General features: G+C 39.9%; 2 protein-coding genes across 9 annotated transcripts in view; one reads left to right on the top strand and one right to left on the bottom strand.

Annotated features, from left to right (window-relative positions):
• On the bottom strand, positions 1-13,970 carry LOC309668823 (tRNA selenocysteine 1-associated protein 1-like). 4 transcript variants are annotated; one of them, XM_082479335.1, is made up of 11 exons: positions 13,326-13,526; positions 12,141-12,324; positions 10,623-10,703; positions 9,571-9,647; positions 9,344-9,474; positions 8,609-8,740; positions 7,615-7,734; positions 5,264-5,459; positions 4,616-4,661; positions 3,655-3,823; positions 1-306 (listed from the first exon to the last, which is right to left on the bottom strand). In XM_082479335.1, the coding sequence occupies exons 4-10, from the start codon at positions 9,598-9,600 to the stop codon at positions 3,687-3,689; spliced, it is 792 nt and encodes a 263-aa protein (XP_082335461.1). In that variant the 5' UTR covers positions 9,601-9,647; positions 10,623-10,703; positions 12,141-12,324; positions 13,326-13,526; the 3' UTR covers positions 1-306; positions 3,655-3,686. The 4 variants fall into 4 exon arrangements, with proteins under 4 accessions (XP_082335461.1, XP_082335459.1, XP_082335460.1 ...); XM_082479333.1 differs by lacking the exons at positions 1-306; positions 13,326-13,526 and adding an exon at positions 13,798-13,970 and having other exon boundaries at positions 2,730-3,823; XM_082479334.1 differs by lacking the exons at positions 1-306; positions 13,326-13,526 and adding an exon at positions 12,986-13,005 and having other exon boundaries at positions 2,730-3,823.
• PAK1IP1 (PAK1 interacting protein 1) overlaps positions 13,592-23,805 on the top strand; it is a 12,050-nt gene continuing 1,836 nt past the window's right edge. For 2 of the 5 annotated variants that reach the window (XM_082479327.1, XM_082479326.1), the window contains exons 1-9: positions 13,592-13,687; positions 14,484-14,646; positions 15,637-15,757; positions 15,853-15,927; positions 16,558-16,610; positions 17,065-17,398; positions 18,214-18,313; positions 20,433-20,559; positions 21,013-21,202. In XM_082479327.1, coding sequence (XP_082335453.1) covers positions 13,625-13,687; positions 14,484-14,646; positions 15,637-15,757; positions 15,853-15,927; positions 16,558-16,610; positions 17,065-17,398; positions 18,214-18,313; positions 20,433-20,559; positions 21,013-21,173 — 1,197 coding nt within the window. In that variant the 5' untranslated portion in view covers positions 13,592-13,624 and the 3' untranslated portion in view covers positions 21,174-21,202. Of the gene's footprint in view, positions 13,688-14,134; positions 14,325-14,483; positions 14,647-15,636; positions 15,758-15,852; positions 15,928-16,557; positions 16,611-17,064; positions 17,399-18,213; positions 18,314-20,432; positions 20,560-21,012; positions 21,475-23,805 lie in introns of those variants that run through there. The other 3 variants (XM_082479328.1, XM_082479325.1, XM_082479329.1) reach the window with 3 other exon arrangements.

A 23,805-nucleotide genomic window follows, 5' to 3' on the forward strand; every position in this document is an offset into this window, starting at 1 on the left:
ATTCAAGTGCTGCTTTATTTATTTTACTTCCATTTTACTTATTTAGAACAATTTCCATATGGTGACATGCCTTTAATGACACTCATGAGTCAAATACTTGTCAATGTAGTCAAACAATGTCTACTGACATGAGTCACTGAAGTTAAATAAACGTTATTAAAAATGAAACAAAACAAAAGGCAAATATATATAGATCTCCAGCAGAATGATAGGGATCATCACCATTTGATCAGTCTTCCCTGTGAGTTATATCTGCAAGTTACTTTGAGGTAGCGCTAGAAAGAAGCTGTTGGTCCAAGAGCATCCCTGCAAAAAGAAACATTCATGGCTTAAGTACCATTTAACCTTTTTGTATCCTTTTTAAGTACTCTCTACCCTTCTTGGCCTGTTTCTTTCTCCTTGTTCACTGACTGCAGGATTAGTAGCCCCTCAAACCATCCTACTAAAGCCTTTCTGTTCAGAAAGGTGATAGAAAACAAAACCACTAGTAGTCTTGAAGAAATTAGTGGGTTTTGAGTAAAGGCACTATCTATTGCAGTGAGATGCAATGAAGAGTTTATAAAACCAATACTAGATATTCTTAAAAAAAAAAAAAAAAAAGAAACCTTCATCAAGCTATCAAGCTTAAAAAAACCCAACAAACTACACTTCAGCTGGGTAAAACAGACAAAACACAACTGGAAGAAGTGAAATATGGTGGTGTTGAAAAAGTTACTTCTAAGACTTTTTTTTTTATTAAATGTTCCCACTGCAATCAGATCTTTGCAGAACTGATGGCAGGTACCTGCGTGATGTGTTCAGGTCTTTGTGTAAGCTAGCTAATGCAAGCTGGTAGTTGTAGAACAGCTGTAAATTTAATCAGTAAAAAGCCTCAACAATGCATTCTAACAGTTCTAATGCACACACCTTCTCCTGTATTTGGCCTTCATGGGCAACACACCAATACAGGAAGAAATTCTGCATTCAGTATGCCTTCACAGTAAAAAAAACACCATGATCTCACATGTATACTCCTAACTGGAAAGGGGAATTGGCTCCTAAGGCTCAGGAGGCAGAAAAAGAGGTCAGAGAGCTATTTTAGAACAGCGTCACATGGGCTGCAACCAACACACTTTCTTCCTTCCCTCATTTTTCTTGTCTAATGACTGGAAGAAAATACACCCTCAACATTTCTCAGGTTTGGAGAACTAGAGGCCCAAACAACCTCTTCCACTGCATTACATAAACAGTGCTTTCGCTGTATGGGCACTTTACAGCCCAGAACAGACGGTGCATGCATGTCTGAAAACAGCCTCTAACACCAACTGTAGAGACATTAATAGGTAAAACCTGCATAAATGGGCTGGCTACAGACTCTGGCCTTTTTGAGGTTGGTGTACTGTGGTGTTACAGTGTCAGACTAAGTAAAACAATGTAGCTACATGGGCCCCTCATTACATAGGTCACACATAGATCAACCTCCCAAATGCCAAAAATCTGCATAGATGCAGATCACATTTTTAACAGTTAACACAATAAAAGGTTTCCACAAATTACTTGCTGCAACTTAAGTACAGTGTTAGGTGATGCTCTGCAAACCACTTCAAAGCAAGATATAACCCAGGCACAGACCTGGAAGCTGTCTTGCTGCCCGTGGTGATGGTATTTGCTAGACAGAAAATCCTTGGCTCAGCAGACAAGTTTGTACTACCAAGCTCAAGCACCTCAACTATGCACTACAATTGAAGCAGCATCAAATCCCATAGTTTTGAAGCTTTAGCAACTCCCATCCAAATTCAAGGGGCCTGCATCTAGTAGCTTGAGTTTCCTCCCTGCTGCAGTCCCCTGAAACAGTTCTATACATGCACACGAGTACCCCCTTTCCCACTCCGATTTTCTTTGCTTTATTTATTCCACTTTGTCACATTCTTGTTAATAATCTCCCTACCATAACTATCCAAAGACTCACCAGTTCATACAAGGGAAACATTCACCCAAGAAATCCACGTACCCAGCTACCCTGCAATTAGCTTCCCCCAAAAGCAGGGAAACAGTTGCTAAAACTATGACACTACTCCCCCTGTCAAGATGAGGGGTTTTGCTTTCTGTCTCTTCTACATGTACCTCTGCATAAAATCCAGAAGAATGAACTTCCTATATTACTCCAAAAGCCTTTTCTGGTTTAGAGCATCTGCATTTCGTGAGCAGGACTTTGAAAATATTCCTAGCTGAAATTAAATCGTGAAGAGAAGAGAGGAAGACTCTGGTCAACAGCTAGAAGCAACCTGCCGGTGCTGGGTCCCCATGCTACAATACAGTATTTGTTTTAAATTTAAGAACAGCATATAGGTTATGACCACCACTTTAATTACATTAAGTCATAAAAAAGCCAGAGAACTTTATTCTTTTCTGCCATCATAGAAATTACGGTTTAGATTGCCCCCAAAACACACATGGCAGCACTAAAGTGTTCTGACTAGCTTTAGTAGCTTCCACAGCTATTAACTACGATAATTTCTGCTACTTTTTTCTTAGAATAGTATTCTTGTTTCCAGCCTAACTTGTTTTATCACTATGTACATTAAGTAGTAAATACTTCTGCATATACGTGGGCTTAAGTAGTCCCTATGACTGAAGAATACTTTATACCCTTCAAGATGAGAATAGTTTAGAGGAAGGAACTCAGAAGTTGCTAGCTTAAAGCAGAACTTTCCTCATTGCCATCTCCCCTAATCTCCTTTGGACCTGAATACTGAAAACTGTCATCCTACTAAAATTTTATAACCTCACCACTATAAAACACCTAAGCACAAAGACTGAACAAATTAGAGAGATGTTTAGGATGGGGCACAATTTAGTTGAAGAGTTGTTACTAGGATAGTTTTTTTGTTCCTGATGGGTTATTTTTTCTCCTTTAAACCATAAAGTTATTTTCTCCAAGGATTTTTAGGTTTAAGAACATCTATTATGTTACACCAGTTTCTTTGCTGTAAAGTGTCCATTGAGAAGACCAACAATAAGGGCAGGAATAAAATTGTCAGTAGGCATCATCCTTAGTTTTTGGAATGTTTGCAGTTATGGCAGCTGAAAGTTTGCCCTTCTGTATGTTTAAAAATATTGTATTGATAAAGCAATTCTAGCTGACCTAGCATATCAACAGTAGTAGAGTTAGCACCAGCAGACTGCAGGAGAAAGAGTAGGCCCAAGTGTTCCCATAGCAAACCCCAGGAATGTCTCCCAAATACACAGATAATCAAAGCAAGCATGCCAAGAGCTTGTAAAAGATTGCCTAGGTAACTTGGGTATCCGTACGAGCTAGTTTTTGGTATGGGCATCAGGACACTAGCAAAGACAGATGAAATACCCCTAGCGCCTCCAGCTAAATTCCACAAGCCAGAAGAGAATGTGCTTCACATACGCAAGTAAAATCCCTTGCTGGCAGGTTTGCAGAAACAAAATTTTATTTACACAGGCAAGTCTATCTTTAGACCCCATTGAACTCTTTACATTTCTAGAATATTTACATGATTTCAAGATGCTCCAAGAGTAGAGTGATGATCAAAAAAAAAAAAAAAGTTACAGAAACTGTCAAAAGCATAGCAAAAAAACCCAACCTATCATTGTGCTTTAAAACTTATGATCTAGAGTAATGTAGAAGAAATGTAATTTTAGCACCTTGGTCATAACGGTCATGCTATATAAGACACTTAAATAGCAGGGGGGATGTCAGAAGTGACCGTATCCAGAGGTTGCCAGTGACAATTCATGAGGGAATCATAGAGTTCTTCACTTGTCTCCATAAATTGTCTGTTCATTTCATCAACATCAAAGTAAAGCTGTGGATCTGAAAATAAAAGCCTGGTAAGTACAAGTGTCAGATCTTGGGAGGCATGCATGCAAAAATCTGCAGTAAATGCCTAATAAGATGTGTTTTAACTAAATTTAATAGATTTAATAGTAAATGTAATAAGACATTTATTCACCTATCATTTCAAACCTGACAAGTCCAGCTTCATTTGGAATTTGTGTATTAGAATGCTAGAACTATATTGGTTTTTCAAGATGATGAGCAGATTTAAGGACAATTAAACTCTAAAACTCTCCCAAAAATCTATTAATTGATTTCTACTACAATATGTGTTATGCAGAATAAAGTTTCTGAACACAAGATATCTCCATGCGAGGAACTGTCAGCAAACCTTCTAGGCCAAACAATTCAGTTTTGTATCAAATCTTTCAGTGCAAGTTGAATCCTCCTTTTAAGGCCTGCAACATAAACTTTTACCTCATTGTTTGGAAAATGAAGCTTTTGCCTATGAATGACTTTAACATATAATATGCTTAGCAGAATCACTATGAAGATACAACAAATTCTGTATTGGATGATTTTGGAACAAGAATGAAGGCAAAGTTACAAGAAACATACTATGAAGCATTGTTGACAATGTCCCATTTTACTTGACATTGTGTACACTATCAGCTTTAAAATCCCACCTCTTTTCAGCTATAATCCATAGAGGATCTCACTACATCAGCTGAATTTCCAAGACACCCTTCATCCAATATTCATTGGCTTGTATTGTTAAAGGGCACAAGTATCGCTAAATTCAAGTTGCAGTGATAGAATCATCATTACCTTCAGTTATTAGGTCATCATTGATTTCAGTCATAGCTGCAGTTTCCTAATAAAAAGAAAAAAAGTCTCATAAGCTTAATCATAATCCATTTCAGAAAGCAACACAAATCCAAAATAATTTTGTAGTCCCAAACCATTCCCTCCTCCCACAACTACAAGAATAGACAAGGTATTTCCATCTTTGCTAGGGACGGTTTATCTGTTGGTTTTGTTTGTCATTTGGGGTTTTTTTGCGGCTTTTTTTTTTTAATTAGGAAAACCATAGTACAGTTCAGATTGGAAGGGACTTCTGGAAGTTGTAATTGATAAATTCGGTGATCTAAGATAAGACCATTTTACAATAATTCTTTAATTTATTTGAAGCAAAGTACATCAGAAAAACAGGAAGAGAGAGCGCCTACGCAGTTATGCTGTCAGAACTGTGATTTGGCTTATGTGAACAAATAATGGTGTACAGATCTATAACTCTATAGATGCACTACTTAACCACTTAAAGATACCACTGGATGAAACCTGCCATTCTAACCCCACACAACAGAGAAAGCATGATTTCAGTTTTAGGACTTTTTGCTCTGACTTAAACAATTTGTTCCACTTACTCTGTGAAGTATTTTTATTTCCTTTAAAGCAAGCATGTAATATATTTACCTCAAAAACAGCTGGAGCCATAACAGCATCTCCTAAAGAGCAGTCTCCAACAGCTTGCATGCTGTCATAGGGAGCATAGGAGCTGTAGTTGTAGTCAGCATAAGGATCATAACCCCACTGTGAGTAGTAGTTCTGATAATCTTGGTAATAATCATTATAGTTGTATGACTGGTACCGCTGGAATTCTGCTTTAAGTCTGAAACATGAGAAGTTATGTAGAGTTAGTTTGTGAACAATAAACTGTAAACCCAGTTCTGAAGTTAAGCAGTTTGCCAGCTTACATATTTCAAAGTTTAAAAGGAAGCTTTTCTGAATAGTTGCCTAAGCAAGTCTGTCACAGCACAAGATCTCATGTTTATACAGAAGCAAATGCTCTCACCTTTGTCAATACCAAAAGTAATTACTTCGTGGATTAACCTGAGCTGTGACACTTATCTGTATTCATTTTGAGTATTTCTAGTATCTGTATAAGCAAGCTGCTGATAAACCTTTGTGCTCTGCTAAAAATTAGGTTTAAGACCACAGAGCACAGCTGCTTTAAAGATGCATTCAGTCTTAATTAGCCCTTCTATCTTTTTTTTGCTTGGTTAATACTAACCTTATTTCCAGAAACAAGGGGGTGAAGTCAGACTACCTGAGGAGCATCTGACACTGCCTGCCAGTTTGCCATGTCTACCTCCACCTGCTGTATTTTTAGTCCATGAAGCATTCAACAGTTACTAAAGTATAGCGTCAGGTGAAGTCAGCACTGCCATTATCCAGTATGAAGCCCAGTTGGCAGGAAAATGACAAAACTCATTGGTTCTTATGATCAGAGGGCCAGCTGATTAGTTTTCATTACTTTCCCTCTCCTGAGCAGATTCTCTCAGGGACAATTTCACACTAATGACAAGAGTCAATGCACAAGTGTTGTCTATACTAAAACCACGGCACACTACATGAAATACATTCAGATAACCCAGCTGCACATTCAAAAAAAATAAAATCCTCTATGCTTAGACATTTCTTCACTGATTATGTGCAGGCAGACCTCCTGTGTTTGCAGAGTCCAATTTCTCTGCATCTCCACTTCGTTACAGAAAAGTCAGATCTAGGCTTTTTTGTCAAGAACACAAACTGAAGGAGCTCAGAGATAGACTTTCCAATACAAATGACTTAGTGACAAAGTACTCTGATGGCTGGATATTTTGGTGCTAGGAGAGCATAGTACTCAGCCATTCAGAAATAGATATATATTAGTGATGTGTATTTTAATACCTACATTACATTTGTTTCATTACTGCAGTAGCAGGACAACAGAATACCTATTTATTAGAATGTATGTGTAGCTTTACAGTAAACAGATGACTAGATAATGTCTCAAAGTCTTCTCTTCTGCTTCCAAATTCTCTCCTACATACATCTCCATAGGAAAGAAAAATCTGAAAATACTGGTGACATTCTTCTGGATAGCAGAAGTGAGGAAACCTGTTTCTTTGTGACCTCTTATTTTCAAAACAATTTAGAGCAATTCTGGACAGTGCTCTCTTGGGTAAGACCATTTCCATTCTAAAGCAGAGAGGCAACATTTGAGAATTATCCAAGGTAAAGAGAAACAAAAGCTGTTATTTTTACTATTTAACAGAACATACAAGCTAACCTCGTAGATATACTGAAATTGTTTTATATAAAGTTCTATTTTTTTTCCTGTATCCTGGATCACAGTTCATTAAATTTAGTATTAAAGTTCAGAGATTGAATTGCCTTAAATAACTGAGAGAACTGAGCTGGCAGAGTAAAAAAGCCCTCTCAAAACCAATCAACTTTAAAATTCCCTGCTGCCCCAATATCTTGAAAAGCAAAGAACAGTACTCTAAAACTGTTCCAGTAACATCTTCTTTGGCTTTACCTCCCCTATATTCTGTATTTTTCCTCTTAAGAGTTCCTTCCTCTGCCAGCCTACTGTAAAACTAGCAATGTGCTACCTTGCCTAAACTAGAGGGAAAGGTCTAGAAGAAAAGCTCCCTAGCATACAAACCCACTTGTTGTCCCTTCTACCTTCTTCAGGCCCAAACCTGGAAAATATTTATGAATGCATTCAGTTTGACTACTGTAAGAATTAAGGCTGGTTACAACAGCAGCTAAGCCCAAGTTACACAATCTGGCTAGACTCAAGAGTTGAATTCCCCCAGCAATCCTGAAAGAGGTTGATGAACCCAGGGAGTCAAAACATCATGCTTCTGTATTTTTGGTTTTGTAGACTGCATCATGCGTACAGCCATTATTAGCAAGGGCCACAGACTTTACAAAGGCAGAGCTACAAGAATCAGATTATTTAGAATTACTGTATCAATGCACAACTCATTTGTTACCTTTTAGAAATTCCTATGCTCAGCCGGATTCGTTTTCCCCCCAGACCTGGTGCATTCTGGCAGTCTTGCAGTGCCCTCATCTGATCACCTTGCTCACCAAATCTGACAAAGGCATACCCTCTACAATTTTCAAAAGGGAGAAAACAAATTCTAGTATGCATAACAGTTACAAAGCTAATGAATTCAATTTCTGTCTTCTACAAAAACAGAAGATAGTAGCTACTAGAGCTTTATTACCTAAGCAACCTCTCTGGCATGCGCACATGCACAGAAGATGCTTTCACCAAATTAAAAACTTGGGCCAGAAGCAAAAAGCTTGTTCTTTGATAGCATTAAGATGCAACTTGCCAAGAGCCAGCAAAACAATACCGCATTTCTGCATTTACAGCAGTTAATTTATCAGTTAATATTAACCCACTCCTACCACTGCACAGCACTAACATTCTTTTGATACTTGCTTTCTCTTAAGTTTCTCACGTTAGTCTATTACAGCCAGCATTGTTTGAACAGCAAACTCACCCATCCCTGCTTGACTCACTGCCTGGCCAGTATAACTTCTGCTAGGCTTTATTTACTCATATTAATAGGTTCACTCTCCCAATCCCCTAAGACTTGCCAGGCTTTATGCTTTTCTCCCACATGTAAAAATGGAATTATTTTGTCTCCAGTACTGCAGATGACTAAGCGGGCACACTGCTGTATGTAAGCACAGCAGCACAGATTTCAGTGCATAGCTCTCCCTTCTCCCACCACCTAATTTTTTTCATGCAGATATACATATGGCTAAAATGAAGCTTAGCATGATAACTGCTTAAACTAACCAAACAGCTTTAGAAACACAAGAATTTGTGCTGTTAAAAAAAAAAAAAATGCTAGAGAGTAATCCCTCTTCCTGCCTCTGAAGAAAACGCAGAAACAGTTTCAACACAAGCTTTTATATACTACTTATAGAAGCAAACATATTGACAGCATTACAAATTTTCACAGGCATTACCTGGAATATCCCAGCAGGTCTGTTGCTATTTTGCAGTCAATACATGAGGGGTACCTCTTTAGGAAATAGTCATAGAGTTGGAAGTCATCCACTTCTGGAGTAAGCTCCCCAACAAATATTGAATAATCCGGTCTTTAGAAAGATAAAAGAGAATGATTGTCAGGTTTGAGAATAAGGTAGCTGATTGCAGTATTAAGATACATAACATATAAGCAGGTAGTTATCACTGGACAAATACAGACAGAAAATCTGAAGAGTTAACTGCAAAACTTTGCTGAGTAATGTACAGAACTGCAATGCCATCACTCTGGCATTAAGTTCTCAATTTCTCTGGGTCCATTCTACCACTTTCACAAAAAAAAGCATTTAAAAGACACATTTAAAAAAAAAAAAAACACACAACCTTTTAGAAGTTGTTTTTTTAAAAGAAAAAATTATTGTCTGAAAGGGGAGGTGGGGGGCCAAAAATATCAAGAAAAACTATTAATTCAAGTTCCAGCCATGATTCAAAAGAGCTATGGCTATCTTGCCACTACTTCTCAGTGATTACAAGAGAGAGGAACTAAAACAAAATCTTCATTATTCTATTGGCAATGTATTTACATATGCAGTACTTAGTGTCCAGGCACTAGATGTGCTATTTCAGGATTTTAAATATAAGTGATGGCACTCAGTGGTCGCTATCAATTTAAACAGGTAAGGGGGTCAGAGCTTCTCCGTTCAAGAGGTCTTTACCTGGCTGAACTACTACTAGGGACAAACTCTATTCTTCCTGGTTTTATTTTGTTCTTTTTCTTCCGTTTCTTCTGTGGTGTTCTCCACCAGCTGTAGGCCTGGAGACATTCTCTTTTTTTCGCCATTAAGTCCTGTTGGGAGAAAAACACCCACCTCTATAGTATTTAGCCTCATTTACATTCCTCCCTCCCACTCCCCATCACCACAGGTGATTTCCCCATATTCACCTTGCCCTTGAAAGAAGCCTGGGGTCCCATTTCTCCCTCCGCCTCCCATGAGGGAAAGCAGCCTCTGGGGAAAACGCCTGGCAAAAATAACAGAGCCAAAGGATTGTATGAACAGCCATATTCCCCTGACTTGTCAAGCTGGCTAAAGGATTGACAGCTTCCTCTTGGAATTAGGGAAAAAGCAGATAGCCCTTCGATGTTGGCCAATCCTAAATGTTAAATTAGCTTCAGGACTGGACTGTGTTCCACTTGAGCTCCAGGACTCAAAAATCCCTGCAGCAGCACAGCTTGAGTGATGAAAAGGCAGGGGAATCATCACTCTTGCCTAGAAGGATCTCAGCTGTCCCTATCTCCCCTCACCTAGGAACTCTTCTTCTGTGAGATGCCTCTCCTCGCTACCCAGCTGTGAGTCACTCTCCCAGGCCAGGAACAATGACAGGAGGCCGGTTAATGGAACGTAAGGAGAAAGCAGACCAGGAACAGGCACTAGCTTGGCTGAGGGAAAACTCAAACCCAGACGCAAGGCCAGGAAGAAAGAGGCATAAAAAGTGCCTCTTGGGAAAAAAAAAAAAAAGAAAAACCAAAAACCCGAAAAACCACCATGTAAAAAGGAAGTGGGTCAACTACACAAAAGAGGAGGGAAACAACAGCTGTATTAATACAGGTTGCCTCCATCACTCAAGATTCTGAAGAACAAGGATTTCCAAAAATAAGAGTGGTGTTTCGCAGCATTTTTTACTTACGCAGGCTTTAATGTTCTTCCTCTAGAACACCTCTACATATGTAGAGAGTGTTTTGTGCAAGGTCCTTCAGAAGAACTCATGCTCAAATAATCCAAACTGTAAAACTTAATGTTATGCCCCCAACCTGCTTCAGTTGATACGAGTGTCCAGAGGACAGCCACCAGTTACCAGAAGAAATCATAGGACTAAAAGAACACCCAACTCAGAGCAAGCTAGCTATTTCAGCTTTACATTTACTAGGAATTCCAAGTATGGTTCTGGAATCCATTCAGGCACTGCAAGCCTGAATTTCTGACCAAATGATCTTACCTGGCTTGCCATGGTTCAAACTCTCTTCTGCCTTTCTCGAAGAACACGGCTGCACAGGTTGAGTTTACTGCACTCCTTCAGCTGAGAAAGATGTGGGGAATGAACAAGAAGATAAACAATCTTAATCTTGAGATTAATTACTTTCAAAGATGTTCACCCCACCTTATGTTTTTAAGGTTATTAATTCAGGACTTAGAAATTTAAGTTCTGACTTGTCACTGCTAAGGCAATGGAGATAAAAAGGACATATGGCCAATGGGATTATAATTAGAAGCCATCTCACTTTCTTAAATTGTAATAGTCCTTCAAGTTTTCCCTCTGTCCCAAGACCAGAAAATTACAGAGCTTTTACATCACCTATACCGTAACCTTATTTTTGAAATACCTACATATAATAATACAGTAATTCAGAAGATCCATGTTCTAAAATAGTTAAAAACAAGGCAACAAAGGTAGGGGCTTCAATGTTTTGTACAACCCATAGTTTTCTACTCTTTTAGCCAAATTAAATGTTCATTTACTTGTACCACAAATTACACAGCTGAAAACAAGCAGTGGTACTTCCCATATGCTAAAGAACAAGAGAAATGAGAGAAGGCACAGTAAACATGATCTTTCTCTGCACTTTTTCTTAGGTGCAGAAAAAGGTTCTTTTGCCTCTTCCATATATACATTTCACTCACTACCAGTGAGTGAGCAACAACAAATAACCTTTTACTGCTATCACTAAACCAGCTGACACACTTTCCTGAAGAGGTATGTATCTCTTTGTTAAATCCAATATCCTTTTTTAAGTTTTTTTCCCTAGTCATCCAACCAATATAAATCAGTGCAGAAAACAGTTTCACTTGCAAAATATTTTGCATCTACTTCCACACGTAGCTGTTAATTCACCACTGCTGATTTGTTAAATCCAGTGTTACTCCTTCTAGGCAGGTACTTGATTGCTGAAGCTTTAATTCCCATGTCCATGCAAGAATTTACATAAAGTTTTACATACTGGCTGGTCAGACCCACATTCACATATTATAATAAATAGAGAGTCTTTGTAATGCCTTAAAGGCTTGTTCACACAGGGGAACAGTTCAGAGCACTACTTCTGAAAATATATTAGGCTAACCTAACACAGGATAAACATATACCATAATTAGAGCATCCATGCCTGGTGTTATTCATGATTAACTATGGACTTCATCCCCATGCCCATTCTGAAGCCAAGAAGGTAGTCAAGTACAAACAAGTCCTTAAATACAGACATATACCAGTAAGGTTAGCATATGCCCTTTTATTAAGCCTAACTGTGCACATTATAAACAATTACCAGCAGCAATTTTTTCCTGTTAAAGAAGGTCATTATTAATAAAATAACCACACAGTGATGTTCCTTTAAGTCAAGCATTATGTTCCTTAACAGGAAATTAACTTCTCCATAACCATAAACTCCTCCCTGCTCTAAATACTGAAATACTAATTCTTGAGTTTACAGCTGCATAATGCTCTTTTCTTTTTTAAACTTACCCCTCTTTATTTGTGTGGATTTAACAGAAGACGGCACGCTCTAGAACGCAGTTTTATCACAAAAGACAATCAGAAGGCAAGCAGTGCAACTGTTTCTCAATCAGTTATCACAGATTTCTATGCAAAACTGCGTTTATGTACTCTTTTACTGTCTGATCTTGACTGTTGCCTCTTGATCGTTTCACTAGAAAACAAAAATATTTTAAAAGCAGTTAAAACAGCACGTATTAACATCTTTTTTTTTTTTTCCCACATTTGCCTTAGCTGTAGCTACAGCCACAGCTAGCTTATAATTTAAGCAGTGGGGCAGCTTTAACCTTGGGTATTCAAACACTTCCTTAACTGGATTACACATGCATTTTAGCAGCCCGTTTATTTCATGTTTTTATTATTATGTTTGTACTGGCGAAAGAAAAACGGTGGATTAAGCCATTTGCGAATAAAATCGCCTGGGCGAACACTGCTCACCCAAGCAGAGAGCGAGCCACCCTCTTCTGCATTAACTCCGCTCACAGAAGGAGCTGGGGTGAGGGCAGCCGACTGGGAGGGGGAAAACTCCCAGAGCGGCGCCTCAGGCCAGCGCAGTGACCCCGACCGAGGCGCCCAACGGGCCCGGGCCCAGGCCCGAGCCGCACCGCGCCGTGACGCATTTTTATCAGCCACTCGGCACGACGGGAAGAGAGCGCCACGGCGCCCGGCGAGAAGTGCGCCCCGCCCGGCGGCGGCCCTCCGCGGCGGCCGCACTAGCGCCGAGGCCGCGCTTCCCGTTTATTGTGCTACGCGATAAGGCGATGGGAGGGGGAGGGGGGTAGATAACAAGAAAATGCTACCAAAAAAAAACCCACCACGACAAAATAAAATAAGTCCGCGGAGCCCTGAAGAAGGCCTCGGCGCTGCGCCGGCAGCGGGTCGTTGGGCCGAAGCGCGCCCGCGCCCGGTGAGCCGTTGGCCAACGGCTCACCAGGCGCGGGGGCGCTTCGGCCCAACGGCCGCCGGGCCGCCCCGCCCCGCAGGCCCCGCCGCCCGTGAGGCGGCAGCTCCGGGTGAAGGAGCACCCCCCACCCCCTCCGCCTCCCGTTGCGAGGTAGATCGGTTCGCCTCCCCTTCTCCCCGCTAGCGGCCCCCACACCACAGCCCCGGTCACAGCGATCCCCTTCCCTTCCCCCCCCCGATCCCGGCACTAACGTCTCTCATCCTCCGCGTCGCCATAAGCGGCGCCGCCAGCCCCGCTTCCGCCCCGCGAGGACCTCCCGCGCGGGCTGCCCGGCGCGGAGCCTGACCCGCGGAGCCCTCGCCGATCTCCCCGTCACCCCCGGCGTTTTTCCCTCCTCGGCGGAGGCCGCAGACTTTTCCTCGAAGGAGCGCTGCCGCCCGCCAGCCGCCTACCCGGCCCGGCGCGGCGGGCTCCGGCGCAGGCAGGGCGGAGGACGGACGGCGGCCGAGGGCGGCAGGGCCCCAAGCTGGCGCCGTGCGTGGCGGGGCGGATGGAGCTGGTCGCGGGCTGCTACGAGCAGGTCCTCTTCGGGTTCGCCGCGCGGCCCGCCGAGGTAACAGGGAAGGGAACGCGCGCGCGCGCGGCGGCCGTTAGCAGAGCCCTAACGGCCACCCGCCGACCGACCGTCTTTCTGAGTGAAGGAGAGCGCGCCCCACTACTCACCCACTTCTCCGTCTCCCCGCGACGGCGGAGCTGGGCGGCGGGTGGGCTTTTAAAGCGCGGCGGGGGCGGGGCAGCCTCCCGCCGCCTCAGGCTCGGCCCCTCGTTGCTGGCGCGGGGTGTGGGGAGAGGCCCACGGACACCCCGCTGCCCGGGCTGGCAGGCGGGAAGGGGGCTACGGATCCTTCGAGCTCCGGGAAGCTGACGGCTGCCTGGGTGCCGGGGCGGAGGAGGCGCGGGGAGCTGTGGTGTAAGCTCGTTCCTCTCAGCCGGTCAGCGCGGAGCTGAGAATAAACAGCTGCGCAGGGGATGGACGGCACATTGTCTCGGTGGGGGCTGGTGCCAGGTGGAAGGCGTGTCTCCGGCCTGCAATGGTGGAAAAAGGGAGAATCCGCCTCCGTTGTCCATGAGATTTATCTCCGTGCAGATGCTTTCTCACATACAGCTTCGTCTAAGCCCAACACTGATTACAAGAGGCGGTTTGCACACTTAAATCGTTCGAACTAATCTCCTAACAGCACATTAACTCAGTAAGATCCCATTATACTTATAGCTAAGTATAATTCCTTAGTATTTTACACATTTTACTTTTTCAGGTTTTGATTTAAAAAAAAATTACAGGATGATGAAGTTGAAGTTCCATATGATAATCTTCAGAGAGACCTGTTTATTTTGTATTTCATTTACAGTCCTGGACGGTTGTCCCTGATTTTACACATCATGCCCACTCTGCCTCATTGTCAGCGGTAGCAGTGAATAACAGATATGTGGTCACTGGGAGCAGAGATGAGACAATTCAAATCTATGACATGAAAAAGAAGATAGAACATGGGGCACTGCTGCAACACAATGGTAAGGGAGCTTTTCTTTGTAAAAAGCTGTTAGTGATAGAAACCCATAGCTGAAAAACTTGCCCTTGCCAGAAGAAGAAAATTGATTTTTTTTTTAATAAGTCTTTAATAGTGATGGTGTTGCAGCCATGATGGTCTGATGATACAAGCAAGATAAGCTTTTGAGCATAAATACCCAAAATTTGGGGTATTAGCCCGCAAATATAACTGCTTCTTCCAATTATTTTTAGTTTTAACTGTTTAAGAAGTTATGGTCCACACATGGCTCATGAGCCATTTTTGTTCTACCAGAACAGTTTATCTAGATCATGCCTACTCCCAACAACCATCTTTCCCACTGTCCTTCTCCTGTAACAAACGTACATGAGACACAAAAGAGAGAATTTGTGTGTGAGAGCAGGTTTCTGCTACCGCAAGAGTTAACCTGGTAAATTTCCCACTTTATATGCCTTCTGAATTACAGCTGTTTAATATGTCAGTTAATGGCCATCCAAATAAATGTGTTTGGGTCATTTGTAGCTCAATCCTGATTGTCCTTTTTCTCATGATAACCAAGAAGTACCTGGAGCTAGACTGAACACGGTACCTGTGTTCAACTCATGTATGATAAATCTGGTGCTTGTGGGAAGCACCACATGCAGTAAATTCACCTGTGTGTCAAGAGCAGGGCTTTGACATAGGAACATTCCTTATCACCGATAGAAGCTCTGTGTCACCTGCACCACATGGTTGAGTACTGCTGTTTCAGGGAACAGAGTTCAGAAGTGTATGGCTATAGGGGGGCTGATAGAGCACATCAGTGATTGAATATAACAAGAAAGTTTGGGGGTTTTGTGAAGAAGTACTTAGGAAATAATTTGGATTTTCCCAAGGGTGGGGTAGTAGCTGGCATGCTTTGGTGCTAGAAGCTTCTCTGTTAATTCATACATTCTCTGTGTGATAGCTGTTCAGAATGTACAACATTGTTAATAGCTCTAGTTTGTATTTCTAGGCACAATAACTTGTTTGGAGTTCTACGGTACCGCACATCTACTGAGTGGGGCTGAAGATGGAGTAATTTGTATCTGGAACACAAAGAGATGGGAATGCCTGAAATCCATTAAGGCACATAAGTGAGTTTCTTAAAACTGCATATTCACATACATTTTCATGTTTATTTTCCTTATAAATAATGTATGTGGCTAATACGTTGTTTTGTTTTTATCAGGGGGCATGTGACATCTCTTTCTATTCATCCTTCTGGGAAATTAGCTTTGTCAGTAGGAACAGATAAAACATTAAGGTGAGTCGAAACTGATGAAGGAATGCTGAGAATCATAATTGAGTAACTCTTAGTAAGTTGTTACAAACAACCATTCTGTGTTAGGACTAGACCATGTAACACTGATAAAATGTATTTGGACATCAAATGGTTCAAAAATCCATTGGTTTGTCTTTTTAAGTTCTAAGTACCAGCAATATTTTAAAGTCTTCAAAAAATAGTCCCTGCTATTTGTAGCTTCTTGTGCTCTGACTCTTTAGTGTCACTTGTAGACGTGTAGATTGCGTTTTGGACTACAACTTGTTTAAACTTCTGAAAGCTGTCAGGTTTTGTTTAGTGTAAGAGAAGTAATTTTTCACTTGTAGTATGTGCATGTTGTTGTATATATGTGTTTTAAATAGATAAAGTGGTATTTTAACAGCACAAATGGGTATTGGGCTCCTTTTGGGAGCTGCATTGCAAACAGTGGTTTATAAAATAAGTATCATAAATTCAACAAGCAAGTCATCATTTTCTCTTGCATTAAGAAGGCAGTGAAATGCATAAAGATGCTTAAAAGCTTCCTTTGGATGCCTCATGTCAGCATGTAGGACTTCAGTTTCACTGTGCCGTTTTTAACCAGAATGCACATTATCTGTTGTTGTCTTTCAGAACTTGGAATCTTGTAGAAGGACGATCAGCCTTTATCAAAAACCTGAAGCAAAGTGAGTTTATCAGTCTAAATCCAGTTTTATTTTTTGTTTAAAGAAAAGTATACTGAATTAATCAACAAATGAGTTAATTGCAAGCAACTTTCACAATGTCTTTTTTTACCCATAGGCAAGTATATGTAAGCTTATGTCCTTAATCATTTACCAAAAGGAAAACATAGTGACACTAAACTAATTTTTTTTTCCTTGAAATTTGATGTCAGGACATTTAAATAAATGTGTTCTGTTTTGGTTTTCTTTATACACTTCTGATAAACAGAAATAAACAGTTAAGAGGATAGTTTTACTTGTTTATTCTAGGTTATTTGTTTTTTTCCTGAATTTTTCTCAGGTTTAGATAGAAAGCAGTGTCTAGCAGCTTCTAAAGATTATTACTTTTAGATTCTCATGCAATATAGAGTGCAAAAACCGTATATATGTGTGTATACAAATGTATCAATGTGTACAGATGCCCACATAATTAAATGGTCCCCTGATGGAGAGAGGTATGTGACCGTGATAACAAATAGAGTGGATATCTACAAACTTGACACAGCTTCAGTCACTGGCACTATCACAACAGAGAAGAGAATTTCTTCACTTAGGTTTATTACAGTAAGTACAAAAAAGAAAGGTGCTGGGAAATTAACTGGTTTGAAACACATGAAATTAATCACACTTGCATTTCTTTTTTCCCATTCCAAGAATTCTATCCTTGCCATAGCTGGAGATGATGAAATTATAAGGTTCTACAGCTGTGAATCTCAAAAATGCCTGTGTGAATTTAAAGCTCATGAAAACAGGTATTCTGTATTTGTTTACTATTTAAATATTTATGGCAATGCTGAGTACTCAGTAAAGTTCAGTGACTTGTAACATTCAGTGTATTTTACTATTGGTTTTGATTTGTGAAAAAGTGAAATAAATTGTGAAAGTGAATTTATTTATGTGTTAAATTTGAAATCTGGGACAGGCTTGCTTTTAGTATGAGCACAAGTACTGTGCTTTCCATGCACATTACAAAAACGGTATAGAATTAGAACTATTATGGTTCTAAATTTATGAGAGATAGCGCATGTGTGTAAAAATACACACACACACACAGAGGTACACACTTCTGTGTGTGGTTTATGTATTTTTGAAATTGGGCACCAGTATTTTCCTGCAAGACACTCGGAAGAATGTTTAACCAGTCTTTACAGATTCTGACTCTTCAGAATGCTTAAATAAAACAAAGCAGTTGTACTCAGTCCAGACAACAGGAGAGTAATCACATATTCTCTGTTGTTGTGGAATACCAAATATTTGTCCAAATGCTGCTTTTAATTCATCCAAACACAAAAGCATTAGCTAAAATGTCATTGATGTGGTTAGTATGGTGTGCATAAAAGTATTAAAGTATTCTGAATTGAATCCTAAAAAGCCTAGCAAAGGCAAGTGTTCTTACTGTAAATGACAGCACTCAAAATAGATTACTGTTCCAAGTTCCTTACTGTCATTTGTGGGTTTTCTGTTCAAACTGATTGTTGCCTATTCATCTTTAATTTGCTTGTCAGCTTACTGTTCTGAAGTGAACTGCCATGCTATAAAGTAACAAAGTATAACATTTTCTTCACAGAATAAAAGATATCTATAGTTTTGAAAGAGAAAGACAACATGTTATTGTTACTGCATCCAGTGATGGTTACATTAAAATGTGGAATCTTGATCTTAATAAGGTTAGTCTATTAAACTGTTTCCTACATTTATGCAAAAATATCAGACAACGAAAATTGCACAGTTCTGTTATAAAGGTTAATTTTAAATCACTGAGGAAATTTTCCTTGAAATCTGAATGCCTTGATCTTCCGCCATGTTATGTTCAGTAGAGATGTATATGTCTATGCACATACTTTTATGTACTTGTATATTTTTGTATCTTTGTAATGTTTTTTTAAACAAACTATAAAAACTCTTGATATTATAGAGATCTCATCTCCTCTTTATGTAGTCATGCTTCCCTTCAGACCTACTTTGCCAGACTTATGACTATCTAATCAGTTATATATGTTGTAAGGTCTGCTGTGAATTTTTGTAGTGTTGATGATTGTTGCTACAGTTTTAAAAACACAAACTCTATGGTTTGGGGGGTGGTGGTTGTTCATGTAGGCAGAAAAAGCTGTCCTTTTGAAAAATTCAAACACAGTGTAGCGGGTACTTTTATTTCCTATATTTTCATACAGTTCTGAGTAGCACAGTTCAACAAGGAATCATGTCTTACCTTTAAAGTTTCCCATGATTACTGTTTGCTCTGGGGTTTGTCTTTTAAAACCATAATTAGATTTTTTAAATTTAATGCCTAGTAATAAAGGATCTTCTATATTCCACTGTAAGTATCTTGAATAGTTCAAATAAATCTCTCTCAACATTTATACACTTTTTATGTCTCATCTGAATTTGCCCATTTTTAATTTCACACCCACTGATCATTTTTATGCTAAGTACAGTAGTGAAAATCTGTTTTCCATTCATCTCAAATTTCTATTCCTCTTGTACATAATTGACATAGTGATCAGGGAACTTTTTACCTTTCTCTCTAACATTGTCTTTATTTTGACTAAATGTGTGATTTTCTTCCTGTAAAACTTGTATAACTGTGTGGGCAGCTCTGTCCAGCTAGCTCTGTGAAGTAGAATATCCTAACACAAGTAGTTTCTCATGGGTTGATGCTGGTATGCTGCACGTGTATTTGTGATACTTTATCGCCTGTGTTGTGGTTTAACCCCAGCCGGCAGCTAGGACCACACAGCCACTCGCGCAGTTCTCCCCATTCCCCCCCAGAAGGGCAGGGAGAAGAGGGAGAAAAAGAGGGGAAAGGGAAGGAAAAAAATCCAACAACTCGTGGGCTGAGATAAAGACAGTTAAGTAGAACAACAGAAAAAGGAAAATAACCATAAAAATAATAATGGTAAAAGAATATACGAGATGAAGTAATACAACGCAAGTCACTCTTACCACCCAGTGAACTGGTTGCCCAGTGCATCCCAAGCAGTGATTCCTGCCCCCGCCAGCCAACCCGCATTTATATACCAAGCATGACATCTATGGCATGGAATATTACATTGGCCATTCCATTCTTCTGTCTATGCTCCTTCTCAGCTTCTGTGGGAAGCTAAAAAAGACCTTGAATAGTATAAACATCGCCTAGCAACAACTAAACCAATATGCATTATTTACATTCCTTTCATACCAAATTTGAAACACAGCAACCACTAGAAAGAAAATTAACTCCATCCCAGCTGAAACCAGGATACTTTCATATCGGTAATAGGATATTTGCTCAAGTATTCCCAGAGCGGAGTGATACAATTGCAGTTAAGCAATTTGAAATACACTCTGAAGAGATTACTTTTAATCATCAGCTTTGTCTTTGTGAGGGAGAAAAGGAATCTGATGCAATAACTTAATTCAAATTATTTTAGCTGTACCAAAAAATACCTGTTACTCTGAAGAAACTTCTGAAACCGTTAAGGATTTTTTTTTTTTGTGGATCTATGATTCATCTAGTTATTCTTCATGTTAAACTTAGCCCCATGTGCCTGAAACCCACTGATCTTGCTTATCAAGATACGTTCTTAAAGCCACTGGGAGCTTTTTGTAAAAATACCACTGAGGAATGGTATCAGGAACAGGACTGTAACAATGTGACCATTAACCTGTACACAGCCTCTAGTCCTAAACTTTGTTAGGCATCAGAAATGAAGTGGAAGGTGGGCAGTAAGATACTTTCTCACTTCAAATACTTCAGTAAATTTAAACAGAAATAAAATAATGTTTAATTATTCTTTTTCTTTTCAGATTAAAGATGTGCCATCTTTACTGTGTGAAGTCAATACCAAAGCTAGGCTGACATGTCTTGCAGTATGGCTTGACCGAGCTTCAGAAATGAAAGAAAATTCTGATAAAGCTGCAACATCATCTCAAGGTAATAGAACTGTGTGCATTATCAGTTGTTGATGTGACTGTGAAATGGAATATACTAAGTTTCTATTATATGAAAGTTTTGTTTCTCTCTGATGCAATAACATACTGAGGAGGACACTGCAAAGCTTTTGAGACAGAAAAAAAAAGTGTAAACAGTTTGATAGAACTGCATGTCTTGTTTTCCTATAAACAAAATTAGATATGAGGCCAGTGCAGTTGGGCAAACTTAGCCTGGCTCAGTAATTTTTTTCTGTTCTTTTCTTGTATCGTAATATGTTTGCATACTTGATCTTTAGATATTTTCATATCACAGACAAATCCTCCATAAATGGCACATTCCACTGTAAATAACAAATCATCTATAACCCCTTATTACAAATAAGTCTCTGTGCCATTTTAGACTACAAAGACTGGACATGAATATCCGTATGAATAATTTCTTGCTTTTTTTCAGCAAATGAAGAAGAATTATCATCAATACTCGGGGAAAAAAAAGTTTGTTGGACTGATAAAAGTGATAAAACAGCAAAAAGAAAGAGAAAAATTACTCCAGAGAAGCAAAAATTGGAAGCTCCACTGCAAAGGAAGAAAAAGAAACGGAATAGTGCAGCGTGAAGGCAGCTGTTTTCTCTCCTGAATAAAAAGTAAATACTGTTGTTGCTGTACTTTTTATAACGATGTACACCTCTGACAGGACATAAACCTCTGAAATGATCTGTTGTTTAAAAGTAATTAATGTTTTTACCCTAATAAACTGATAATTCTGGGAACTAGCAAAAGAGATGGCAACTTTTCCTAAGTGAGTGAGGCAAAAATAAATTCATAATATGTAGTGTTGCTATTTTTCTATTAACAATAGCATACACTTTTTAACTGGCTCTGAAAATAGCTGTATCTGTCTCAGTTACATTTTAGTCTCACTTAAATGCATATTAAAAATATGTACACTTTTTAGTGTTGGAAAAGCTACTGTTCATTTGACTCAAGTATGATCTGCCTTTATTGCGCATTACTTTTCCTACTATAAGAAGGAACATGTTAAAATTACTTAAACTATGATGATCACATTCCATTCCTACATTCACAGAAAATCATACTTTCTAGTTCTTGGCATGGAGTTATACATAAGAGTTTATAAGCAAAATCTTTGGGTTTTTTACCATGTCCATACTGCATGCATTTAATTTTTTTTAAAGCATTTCCACCCCATGGATCACATGACTGAAATCTTTTATTCAGAATATGATACATAGCTTTAGATGGAAGAGTTAATATGAATAAGGTTTTACCTTCTCTTCCCTCTTCCCATAGTATTTTTTCAAGTCCTTGATCAGAGCTGTATTGTTAAAAGAAAATCTAACATTTTAAATGTTTGTTATGCTGATAAAATGTCACCCATCTGTTTTGCACTTAAAAAGTGAATTCCTGACCTCATTCAGTGGGAACAGGATTTTATTGTCTTATTGTAAAATACAGTGGGAAATACAAAGTTGAGCTGGAGAGAACAAGGTTGAATAGCTGTACTAAATGTTCTCTTTACTTCTTTTAAAGTAAGGCATTTTAATGTTGTTTTCTGCACTACCGGAGTAGTCGTTATTTCTTCTGTTTTCAAAGAGTAATTGCATTATGCTTCATTCTGATTCACTTTAGTTCTTCCTTATTTGCGTAGCGAGAGAAAAGTAGAGAAAATCAAAAAAAAGATTGAGCCAGCTCTGGAGACAGGAATGCAGGCTGTCTTAGGGATGTAAAATAGGATATAATTCCAGATCACCTCTGCTTGTGCTCTGACACTGAAACAAAGTGAGCATCGTCGGTGCTGTTAGCAGGTTGTTCGTGTGGCAATGGCAGTATTCTCTTGGAGGGGGGTGTCTGTATTTATGTTCTGTAACTGTTTGCCTTATTTAGATAAATGATCACAGCTCATTGTCTGAATATTCAGTATAGTTGATTTATATGAGCTCATTTTATCATAGAATAGTTTAGGTTGGAAGGGACCTTAAAGATCATCTAGCTCAAATGCCCCTGCTGTGGGCAAGGACACCTCCCACTAGACAAGGTTGTTCAAAGCCCCATCCAACGTGGGCTTCAATACTTTCAATGATGGGGCCTTCACAATTTCTCTGGGCAACGTGTTCCAGTGTCTCACCACCCTCATAGTGAAAAATTTCTTCCTAATATCCAATCTAAATCTACCCTCTTCCAGTTTGAAACCATTACCCCTCGTCCTGTCACTACATGCCCTTGTAAAGAGTCCCTCCCCAGCTTTCTTGTAGGCACCCTTTAAGTACTGGAAGGCCACAATAAGGTGTCCCTGGAGCCTTCTCCAGGCTGAACAACCCCAACTCCCTCAGCCTGTCTTCACAGGAGAGGTGCTCCAGCCCTCGGATCATCTTTGTGACCCTGCTTTGGACCCTCTCCAACACGTCCGTGTCCTTATGTTGGGGGCTCCAGAGCTGGGTGCAGTACTTCAGGTGGGGTCTCACAAGAGCACAGTAGAATCACTTCCCTCCACCTGCTGGTCACACTTCTGATGCAGCCCAGGATTCGGTTGGCTTTCTGGGCTGCAAGCACACGTTGCTGGCTCATGTTGAGCTTCTCATCAACCAATACCCCCAAGTCTTTCTCCTCAGGACTGCTCTTGATCCATTCCCTGCCCAGTCTGTATTTGTGCATGAGATTGCCCGGACCCACATGCAGGGCCTTGCACTTGGCCTTGTTGAACTTCATGAGGTTCGCACGGGCCCACCTCTCCAGCCTGTCCAGGTCCCTCTGGATGGCATCCCTTCCCTCCAATGTGTCAACCACTCCACACAGCTTGGTGTCATCCGCAAACTTGCTGAGGGCGCACTCAATCCCAATATCCACGGTGCCAATAAAGATGTTAAATAGTACCAGTTTAACTCAACATTAAAGTGATTTCAATTGTACTTTAGTTTGAACTTACACAGCTTTTAACTTTAATAATACCCTGAATGTGTGTGTATACAAACACAGGCAAATAATGTAGGACTTAAAATGTTGTCTAGACTTGGCAGGAAAGGTACCAAAGCAGATTTTTAATTGATAACAAGCCTCCTGTGGTAAATACAGGACTTGCAAAGTCTAAGATTAAATAAGAGAACTGTGTAAAGTGTTTTCACTTGTAAAGTGTTATATCTATTTTATAGTGCTTAGCTTATCTCCTTGACAAAATGGCTGCCACTACTAAAACAGTTTTTATTATTTGAATTTTTAAATACATGAGCTC

The sequence above is a fragment of the Vanellus vanellus genome (assembly GCF_965231255.1).
Source record: "Vanellus vanellus genome assembly, chromosome: 2".
In the NCBI taxonomy this organism is placed as follows: domain Eukaryota; kingdom Metazoa; phylum Chordata; class Aves; order Charadriiformes; family Charadriidae; genus Vanellus; species Vanellus vanellus.